Source organism: Thunnus maccoyii, chromosome 11 (assembly GCF_910596095.1).
Source record: "Thunnus maccoyii chromosome 11, fThuMac1.1, whole genome shotgun sequence".
In the NCBI taxonomy this organism is placed as follows: Eukaryota; Metazoa; Chordata; class Actinopteri; order Scombriformes; family Scombridae; genus Thunnus; species Thunnus maccoyii.
Window position 1 is genome coordinate 32,170,225 of NC_056543.1, and position 11,523 is coordinate 32,181,747.

At 39.4% G+C, this 11,523-nt stretch overlaps 1 protein-coding gene across 1 annotated transcript; it reads right to left on the minus strand.

The window, feature by feature from the left end:
* Positions 1-2,183: 2,183 nt before the first annotated feature.
* LOC121907368 (trace amine-associated receptor 13c-like) lies at positions 2,184-3,570 on the minus strand. The gene is made up of 2 exons (XM_042426891.1): positions 3,398-3,570; positions 2,184-3,026 (listed from the first exon to the last, which is right to left on the minus strand). Exons 1-2 carry the CDS (start codon positions 3,568-3,570, stop codon positions 2,210-2,212), a joined length of 990 nt encoding a protein of 329 aa, XP_042282825.1. The 3' UTR covers positions 2,184-2,209.
* Positions 3,571-11,523: the final 7,953 nt, after the last annotated feature.

The following is an 11,523-nucleotide window of genomic DNA, read 5'->3' on the forward strand; positions in this document are numbered from 1 at the left end:
TCGTCTGATTGTTACAGTACTCACAAGCAATCTTAGATCTTCTTCGATCCTCCTGGAGCTGATCATTGGCTGAGCCTTTGCCATTTTGGTTATTCTCCGATCCATTCAAATAGTCGTTTTTCTTTTTCTTCCTCGCCTTTCTGGTTTTGGCTGCCATTTTAAAGCATTTGATATCATTTTATCATTTTCTGCACTTCTTCATAGGTTTTCCCCTCTATTATTAATTTCTTAATCAAAGAACGCTCTTCTTCTGAACACTGTCTTGAACGACCCATTTTACTCTGTTTTTCAAGGACAAATGCACAGCCAGCATATACAGCGTCAGTTGCCTTGATCCTTAAATAAGGGCCACCTGTTTAAAACCTATTTTTTTCACATAATCAATGACCTCACTAATTGAACTCAGCACTGCTGTTTTTTCGAACACGCCCCTTTCAGTAGATGATTCAGTTTCACAGAATCAGCAGCATGCACGTCACGCCTGTTGGGTCTGTTGGTTTTCTATACCTTTACTAAACCTTCTAGAAACTTACTTGCAGTGCAGAAGTTGAAATTCTAACAAAAACAGTGATTTATCTTGCTAGTGATGTGGGACTGCTATTATTTTGATCACAACTGTATGTATCTAAAACTATGTGGAAGCAGTAAATGTTCAAAAAGGTGTGGGTTTGCTCACACTCTCCATTCAAATGTATGAGTATTTTTCTGTGTCCAGCTGCAGTTACTTATTGTCTCTACACACCTGACAGTACACATGTCAATCAAGCTTTGGCCAGGTCATGTGGGTTAAAAGTCTTTACTTTTCTAAAAATAGACTTGATGAAAATTAGGAAATTAATTTGTTTTACACACAAAATCATCAAGAGTTTTCAATTTACTAATTGAAATTCAAGTGAATGGGCCCAAAACTTGCATGATTTTGATGACACAGATGTGAGCAAGACAGACATGTCTCACCCTGCAGAAAATTCTCATCCTGTCAATCAAACGTTCAAAATAAAAGCACACCACACTTGTAAGAAATATCCATCATTTTTAAAAAGCAAAATGATCTGATCCCGAAGGGCCAGAGTGGGAGATCCCACCAACGCTGCTTGCAGCTTTAATTAGAGGTAGATTCAGATGTACATTGAAGAGCTGCTTGAAAAGCTTAATTTAACTTCATTTAAGCCTTGACATCATATATATGCAAATCAGCATGTGAAGTCATCTAGCAACATCTAGCAACTTTTCCTGCAGGCTTTAGCTATTGGCAACACTGCTAAAAACCTGTTAACTTCACTCAAACTTGACTCGACTGCCAATACTCATAGCAGCTCTCGTACACAGTCACTTGCCTCCACACATCTTGTACATGCTGATATACTGCCTGTGTGCTGAACAATACAGACCATCAATGATTTTTCCTCTATAATGTCTCAAAGGCATTTTGTTAGTTTCAAACAAGAAGCTTTAATCTGTAATACTAAATATTTTTTCATGACTGCTCTCTGATCTGTGGCCTGAATATTCTGTGTGAGGCCAAAACAGCATCTGTGATCACAGAAGATGCAATAGCAAGAAATGAGCTGATTATTTAGGTTTCTGCATGTTTGAAGTGGGTCAGTTTCCAGGATGTAGGTTATAATTCTAAAACCTGATACTCAAAAGGTTGTGATTGATTGAGTTTACAGATGTGTTTAAACAAATATTGTTGTTAATGTAAACAGACATTTCATCAATGTGGTAACTCTTTTGCCTGTATTTCAGCTTTAGTGTGAGGTTATGCAATACTTTTTTGGTACAGAACAAACTGTCAAGTGGATTGGAAAATGCAGCATGTCTATTTCCACAGCAGTCATTTTGCTCATGTATACTGTTCCATTTTCTCCCCCTAAGTGCTGGACCCACCTCTCCTGTCACATTTGTGGGATACAGTGATAGGAATTATAATGCCATTGTTTAGTTTTTTATTTCTAAAACTGCTCATTTTGTGGTTTGTCTCCAACTGTAGCATCAGCCCTCTTCTGTCTTATAAAATGAAAATGGCAGCAGAGAGAAAAAACATACAACAGATTTCCTTCGTAAAACTGACAATGAGTAAAGTGATGCGCAGTTTTGTCATGTACTGTTCATATGTACAGAAGGAGAAGAAAGGATTTTCACAAATTTTTGAATTCAGTTAAAGTCTTTGTAGAGCAGATATCATCTCAGTCACTCCACATCCTCTCTACAGTATGTTGGCATCACAGGAGCCAGGCTGCAGTATCTGAAGAGTCACAATGAATTTACTAGCTTTTCTAAACCAGGGGTAGAACAAGGCATATATCACAGGGTTCAGGCAGGAGTTAAAATGCAAGAGAGAGAGCACAAATAATTCAGCTGAAGTATTGGGTGAAATGTACCCTGCAAGAGAAACCCAATAGTATGGGCATAAACATATTAGAAACACAACTACAAGAATACCAAGAGTCCTGGCTGCTTTCAACTCAGATTTCTTTGATGTTAGAGTCAGTGAAACCTGGAGTGTCACAGCTGCAACGTGAGAACGCATTGCACGAGCCTGAGACACAGCTACTACAAATACTCTCATATACAGGATTATGATGAGAGTAACTGGAACAATAAAGCTCAGAACAAAGTCAACAAGTCCTGAAATATAGTCAATGGCAAACACACACTCTCCCTGACAGGAACTATGCTTACCTGGTTGAGTCACTTCGTCCTTTGTAAAGACAATGCTGAAGAGGGCAGAAAAGAACCAACACAGACAAACACAGAGTTTAACTCTTCTCACAGTGATTCTGGTGGTGTAATGCAGAGGGTCACAAATAGCCACATAGCGGTCAACTGATACGAGCACCATGTTTCCTACCGAGGAAGAGGTAATGATGAAGGATATATAATGACACAGAAAACACATGAAATCACCAAGAAACCAGCAGGATGTTTGTTGGAGAACTGCTCCCGGCATCACCACGAGGCCCACGAGAAAGTCTGATACAGCCAGAGAGAAAAGGAGGAGGTTGGTGGGTGTGTGGAGCTGCCTGGAAATAAAGAGAAATGCATCATTAAACCAACAAGTCCTTATATCTAAATGATAAAACAACTCAAACAACTATTCCAAAAAACTATGAGTGTTTTCTGACCTGCCACATCTATAGTTAACACATGGTTAAGTGTAGACAATCAAAACTACTTGGTTATGGTTGACATACATTGATTATTGGGGGGAGACAGGACATGAACCACTGTCTCCAGTGTTGCAAAAACATTGGCAGTAAGGCACAATATTAGTCTAGTGTTCCAAGGTGCAACATTACTTAGTAGTAGCTCAAACACAATTCTTCTTTTAAATCTAACTGTATATATTAATACGTTTTAAAAATGTAGGATCTGCAGATAATCGTATCTCTGCCTGAAGTGGGAGACTGAGATGATGACGAGCAGGTTGGGAGCCACAGTGAGCAGAGAGAAGGAGGACAGCAGAATCTTCAGAAACACAGCTTGGAACCCAGAAGACGTTGGCCTCCTGCAGGAAGTGTTGAGGAGTTGTGGAAAGCAGAGCTCTGCTCCATCCTGGACCTCCATCATCAGAGATCATGAGAGAGCTGCAGCTCTGGCAGCTTTCTGACCAGAACTCTGAGTTAAACAACTACTTTATCTCTTCACTCACCCCACCCCCCTCTCTCTTAGTCTCTGTTGGACTGCGATGTCCCTCCTCCTGCTCTCTACACATCAAACCTTCATTATCTCATCACTTTCCCTCTGACTTTTGCAACTTTCCCTCTCTCATTGCCTCTCTCTCTCCGGCCTCCTATCTTTGTTGTTCTCTGTGCTTGTTTCCTTTCTTTTGTCCTACTTCTGCCTTTTTTCATGTCACTTAATGTTTAAACAGAAAACAGTGTTGCATGAAAAATCAGCCATTCATTCATTTCAGGTGGTACTTCCATCCCCCTGTTTTTATGTGCCGTTTCAATTTGCTCATTTTAGACATTCTCTTTTTAAACAAACTAGTGCAGTGCCCGTTCAAAACGTGCCTTGTCGGAACGGGCTGATTTCTCAATACCTAGAGAGAGTTGTGCCACTCCCCTTAACGCCTGAGACGCAGACTATCAGTAGACTCTACAATTTATCGATGTTCCCGAAACGCCTGCAAGACACTATAATTTACCCATGTTCCCCAAACGCTTCACACGCAGGCTATCGGTAGACGCTGCAATTTACCGATGCTCCCTAAATACCTCACACACAGAATGTTTGGAGACTACAATTTTGAGTTGAGCTGAAGTTGATCAGATGAACTGTAGTGCCCGTTCAAAACATGCCTGAGACATCCTGCAGTATGTCTTGAGCATAAATACAAAGTTCTCGCATGTGAGGAACGAGAATAGAGCTTAACTCTCCAAACTTTTTCAATTCATTCTCTATGATAGTTCTTATCACTATGGATGTAATCCCATCTCTGACCACAATGTGGGTTACAATGGCAGAATGGCGCTGTCTGTATTTCTGCTCGTTGAATCCATGTACAGAAGAAGACGCAGAAGCAACGTTGTTTATGAGGTATTTTTATATATTTCTAAATGTGCCTGAGACATCCAGCACTAAGTCTTGAACGAACATGCCAAGTTTCGTTCACAGCATACAGTTCAATAGTAGAACTTAAGTCTCTGAAACATTTTCAAGTCATTAACACTATGGATGTTATCTCACCTCTGACCACAATGTGGGTTGCAATGGCAGAGTGGCGCCATCCATATTTCCATTCGTTGACTCCACAGGCAGAAGAAGCAGCAAATCAACATTGTAGAAACAACATTGTTTATGACGTATTTCATATATTTCTGAACGTGCCTGAGACATCCAGCACTAAGTCTTGCATGTACATGCCGAGTTTCATTCACAGTAACGTTACACAGATCTTAGGTCTCTTAAACGTTTTCAAATCATTAACACTATGGATGTAATCTCACCTCAGACCACAATGTGGGTTTCAATGGCAGAGTAGCGCTGTCCGTATTTCAGCTCTATAACTCCACGGGTTGAAGAAGCAAACATTATTTAAGGGGTATTTTTGAACAAAACTCAAGACCATGAAATGCCCTCCCATCGTCTGATCCATGTGCAGCTCATCCTGTCTTCACACTGTTTCAGTGTTTTTCACTCCAGGACTGACGCCAGTTTCATAGACAACACATTCGCAATGCAGCTGGGTAATGGGTGGGAACCCCTGGTCAAACCCATTGAAGTAAGCATCCTGGACATCATCTCTTGGTGACTAACAGAACTGTTCCTGTCCAGCTGGGTATGTCAGGTAACCACCATGCAACACTCACCTTCCATGTCACTGACACACCTCAACTTCCTCTCATTCTGGTGTTTCCATGGCTATTCAGGCATAACCCTCACAAACCAGTCATCTAGGGTTATTTTGGGATGGGGTGACCACTGTTATATTGTTTACCTCACATCTGCTCTGTCTTAAGCTCCCAGTAACACCTCTGTATCTGAGTGTCCAGATCTCTCAGGAGTTCCTTCAGAGTACCTGGATCTGAAGGAGGTCCTTAATAAGACCAGGGCCATTTCCCTTACTGCCCACCATCTGTATTACTGTGAAATTTACCTGCTCCCAGGCACCTCTCCTCTCAACGGACACCTCTACCCTTGTCTGCCCCTGAAACCTAAGCCATGTAGAAGTACATCAGTGAGGCTGGCAGCAGTTGTCATCCGGCCCTCCCACTTTACTGGGCAATAAATGGTAAATGGACTGTACTTGTATAGCGCCTTTCTAGTCTTCCGACCGCTCAAAGTGCTTTTACACTACAAATCACATTCACCCATTCACACACATTCATACACTGAATGGATACAGGGGCTACCATGCAAGGTCCCAACCTGCCCATCAGAGGAAACTAACCATTCACACACATTCATACACTGATGGCACAGCCATCAGGAGCAATTTGGGGTTAAGTATCTTGCCCAAGGACACATTGGCATGTGGACTGGAGGAGCTGGGAATCGAACCGCTAATCTTCCGATTAGTGGACGACCCGCTCTACCTCCTGAGCCACAGCCAGTAACAACAATACAACCATAATATACAGTGGAAACTACTTACAATGAAATTGACATACAAACAATAGAATATGAATCTGAATATGAATCTCTCTCTCTCTCTCTCTCTCTCTCTCTCTCTCTCTCTTGTCTTTTTTAAAATGAGTCAGGAAGACGTCAGCAAAGCCTAACTTTACTTTTAATGTTATCAAATGAAGAGAAATGTCCTCCCCTCTTCCTTGTAATGTTTTTGTCCTCCCTCATGGCAGGGTTACAGCTCTGATCAGATTGTGATTGGCCACTGTAGTGTGACATATTGCACTTCTCCAAAAGTTGTACTAGTTCAACTTTCTCACTCGGGCCCCTGCGGCCCCCACCCCTGCAGCCTAAACACACAACCTGTCTGCGTCCAGCTAGTTACCTGACGTTGGTGCTGCGTGCATGTTGAAATCATGATGGGAAAAAGAAAGTCTCTCAATGAAAAACGTAGTCTCCTTGAAGTTTATGGCAAACTGCCAAAAACAAGTCAATGAGATGCAGCAGTGAAACAACAAGCATTTGAAACAGCTGTTCTGTATTTTGAAACAGTCAATAAAATTCAGTAAATAGTGAAGCTGCCCATTTCATTATTTTATATTCATGTAATAAATATACAAATGTCAATAAGATGGTAATCAGCATAAGAAATTAAGAAAAAGAAAAAAAAGGTTATAGTAATCATCCGCTTATAGTGATCAATTTGACCTAGACGGACGTGATCACTATAAGCGGTTTCCTGTACTGTATCCTTCTTTCAAGCCTTGGAAAACACCCAGACCAATATAAGACCAATATGATATGTTAATGTACAAGTCTGTTTCATAAATTATATTATTATTTCATCTGTTTATTTGCAGTGAGCTTGAACTTAAAGGGATAGCTACCTGTACCAGTTGACATGTGACACTGTGTCACAGTATACTCTATACTGTGTTATACTGCTGTAAAAGAAAATTGAATAGTAGGTTATCATTTTATAAATCTTTTGTATATATGTTACAAATGTTTTCAAACTAAGGAGTCAATGTTTGTTATCAACTGAATGTGATGTAATGTCATCGTCATTTTGGGGACACATGTTGGTGAAGAAATCCTACTCCTAGGCTAGTTGAATTCTTGAACCTGTTTTTATCTGAGGGTTGCTTGCTGACCTCTGGGGTTAGCTAGAGATATCTGTCTTAAGCCTGCTGTTTTAGAGACCATACTTGTTTGTAAGAAGGTGTAATGGTTTGTGGAAGTGTCCATTTAGGGACCAGACTGTTTTTAGCTTTGCTTCTGGAGAGGTATAAAGCTGTCTAGTTTGAGTTCACAATCTTTAGAGAAAGGGCTGGCTTTAGGGAAAGGGCCAGCTGAACATCATGCTTTCTCTCCAAAAATACAAGATGATTGTATTTTTGTTTGTGTTTGGACATTTGTATAATTGTTACTGACGATGTGATGGATTGTACAGTGTTTACAACTGCTTCAACAAGTAACAATGTTTAATGCTTTCTTTATGTCTCCATGTGCCTTCTTTCTCGAGAGAAAATTTCCACAACACTGCCCAAACCTAATATCAAGTTTGTGAAACAAGTTCAGGAAAACACCTCAGCTGAGCAGTCCCTCCATCAAATATGTGTAAGTGTACAGCTTTGGGCCTTGATTTTTCTGCACTTGGCAGGAACAGAAACAAGCTGTGAATGAAATACTGACATATTATCACCTTTTAAGTTGACTTGTTAGCAAACAGTTGCCTCTTTGCAGATCCAGCAGCAAACATGGAGCAACATTAGCATTCATTTGGAGTCATATTTAAGATTACCGGACAAATGTGCAAATGGATGTCCAGTAGTCACTCTCCTTTCAGCTCTGTTTTTGCTCTCTACTAACTCCTGATGGAAATATCTGGCTCTTTGGCTTGCTCACCAGATAGGCGCTAAGTTTGTTTGTTTGCTGTTTCACACTGTTTGGTACACTGGGTTTTTAGAGCTTTTGTGCTAAAAACAGCTGCCTACTGCATTTGGAAATAATGCTGATGAAAGCAGTGAGAATGGACCAAAACATTAAAACTGTGGGCCGTAAAACCAAAACAAATAGTTAAAAGATGCCTAATGGCTCTGCAGAGCTGATGGGAGCTGCAGAGTTGAGTGATGGTTCTCTGTGGGTTTGGGACTACAAGTGACCCTTCTCACACTACACATACTGTTTTCATTGTTATTATGATCCATTGTTATTATAGAAATATTGATTATAGCTGCTTTAAATATTGGACTCTGAGCAAACAAATACTAAAGGTCATGATAGACATCATCAACTGGAGAAAAAAAGCATCATTGTTCAGCAATGATTGCATCACATGTTGTTATGTGGTGGCTGCATCATGTGTTGACACTGAATGTTGTTTTTGTTAACACCTCTGATTGCAGTGACACCTGAGAAAATGAGATGTCATCATCTGACACTAATCCATGCAGGTGTGAACACACTTCCTGTCTGGGGAGGTTCAGCACACTGACATTAAGAGCAACTAATGGGCAAAAATGTTGTTCACTGAGAGGCAAATTAAATCTCATAGGACTAATCTGAACATGTGCATGTGTGCTTAGCCACAACACACAGGCAAATGCCTGAGGTAATATGCAGTAAATGGATATTTTGCCAAACAAACACTGATCTATTGAGAGTTGAGTTTTTGCACTTCACTTTCACAAAGTCCACCACAACATTTACATTAATTATGTCTCATGTGACAATACTTGCAGAAGACTATATTTTTATCTAGTTTTTCACATGAACATTACACACACACATAAACATTAGTGGAAAAGTTAAAGCATTAAAACTTGTTTTATGTGCGCTTTCAATTTGCAAGCAAAACACCAAAATGGTCCTGACAAAAGCTAAAACACTGCAAAACATTTACCATATCAAAAAAGAAAAGATGCAATAAAGGCTGATGGAAAGAGAATTTCTGTTTCAGTTGTGGTACCTGCTGCTGTTTCTTCTACTGTTGACAAAGCATTTATGTCTTGCAGCCACTCACCGTTACAGGCCTCCACTCCAGCAGAATGCAAACAATAAAGAATAAAAGGAGTAGGGGTGTCAGAAGTGAACTCAAAGGTAGTTGATGTAAATACATATTGACTCACATTTTATTTTCCTTAAATTTCATGAATACGCTTAAAACTGAAACAAAACTACAGACACCATTATTTTTCTTGTGATTATACATATATATATATTACGGCACTACATACTATAGTGAAGAACTATGTAGGTTTGAGAATTTAAAAACCTGGTCTGCTACTTGTGTATTTCCTCCTATTAAGCATGGATGGTGATGGGTGATGGGTGATGGGTGATGACGCTAATAAAGAGGAAGAAAGAAGATTACTATACTTTATAAAATAAATATACTATAAAAACAACTGAGAGATATCGTTAGGCCTTTGACATCAAGAGTGACATTGACATGCTGTCCAATACTTCCAAGAGAGGTGGAACTAGGCCTTTTTCTGAAAACAAGACTCCTACAGACATGCTAGTGAGCTACATGTAACCAATTTAGTGTAGCATGTTAGCATGCTAACACTTGCTAATTAGCGCCAATCATGCAGTACAGCTGGGACTCAGAAAATAAATAGTTTTACAGTATTTATTCAAACAAAAGTACTGAACAGATTAATTTTTTTATCTGGTCGTGGAACTAGGTGAAAGATATAGTATTTATGTGGGCTACTTTTTCCACTGGAACTGATACTATACTAATTGTACTGTATACAGTATATACTAATCTTTATAGTATGCTGTTTTTTGCAGATAGTATACATACTTTATACTACTGCTACTATTTGTATAGTACTTTCAAGCTAGGAGCACAAAGTACTTTCCAATGCAGAAAATACAATCACACAAATAAAACCATCAAAATAAACACAAAATCTGTCAGTTACACAACAAAGCTGTTATGTAAACAAGTCTAGTTGTCACACAAGAAGGTGATTTTATAAAAACGTATTTGAAGACAGTTTTAAAAAATGACAGTGTCAGCAGACTGAACACGAACTGGAAGACTATTCCAAAGCCGATGAGCCTGTACAATAAAAGTTTGATCACCCTTTGACCTTAACCTGGACTCTGGAACAACTAACAGGTCTCACCCAGCAGATCTAAGAGGCCTTTTGAACAGGGAGGAGTGAAGGAGTTCACTGATGTAGTCAGGCACCTGGCCATGTAAAGCCTTTTAAGTAATGAGCAGGATTTTAAAATGGATTCTAAAGGAAACTGGTAACCAGTGCAAAGAGGCTAATACTGGGGTGATGTGAGAAGTGCATTTGGCTGCAGACTTATGCACAGTCTGAAGCTGAGCTACAGCTCCAGTATTAAGGCAGGTAAATCGTTACTATAAGCGTTACTATAGTCCAGGTGTGAAGATTTAAAGTGCAGATTTTTTTTTTTTTTTTTTTGGTATTGCTAAAACACAACATTGCCTGCTGGATCTTGAAAAAATTCCTGAGTTGGTAAAATATTTTTGTGTCTTTAGTTTAGTGTAGCTCACTGTCAAAGATAACGCCCTTAATATTTGGAATAAGGGGACTTAAGAGTGGCTGGTCTTGTTCTGGGATGGATCCAATATATGCACTGTGCAAAGACAATCATAATGCAGCTTTAGAATGCCACTGCAAGCAAATTGTTTTTCCAAAAACTCAATAGTTATTTTGTGCTCTCTGATGTGTTTCTGGAGCTTTTTCACCAGTGCCTTCCCGAGAGCCACACAGCGTGGCTAGAAACATATGGAAATTGTTGACTGTTACATGATAATGCTCTGTGGGTCCATCACAACGAGCAGTTCCTTCTTACGTTCGAGTAGTTAAAAACTTTGTAATAACTCGAAGTTGCAGTGCCACATCACACCTTACAATGTAAAACAATGGGGAGGCAATCTATGGGCATGAACTTTGTGTCAAACAGAGGCTTCTGACATCTAAACTATAAGTTTGACTACCTTCAAACCTGTATCAATGGATTCGCCACAAAATTTCCTACTAAAATATATGATTTTTGATGTAAGATTTGGCCAAAGTAATGAGATTTATGAGGAGATTTCACAAAAAGTGTAACCTACAATTCTGCTCCTGGTGATGTCACTCCCTCAGTGCTGTGGAACATTCCGCAATACACACTCATTATAAAATCACAGGAGGAGCAAGAAAAGACTTTAAAACTCACACTCTAATATCTCAAAAACAATAAAAGATAGAAAAAACATGTAAATTCAAGATTTGTAGGTCAAAGTCTCATGGCTCATTTAAAGTTCAAATGAAGGTCAAAGTTCAAGTGAAGTAATAATAGCAGTGTGTTTAAAAAGGTGAGTAAACCTCAAAATGCTTCAAATAAATTGTATTTTAATTAACACAAATGAATTGGGGACACAGCACATTCTATTTCAAAGCAAGAAAACTGGAA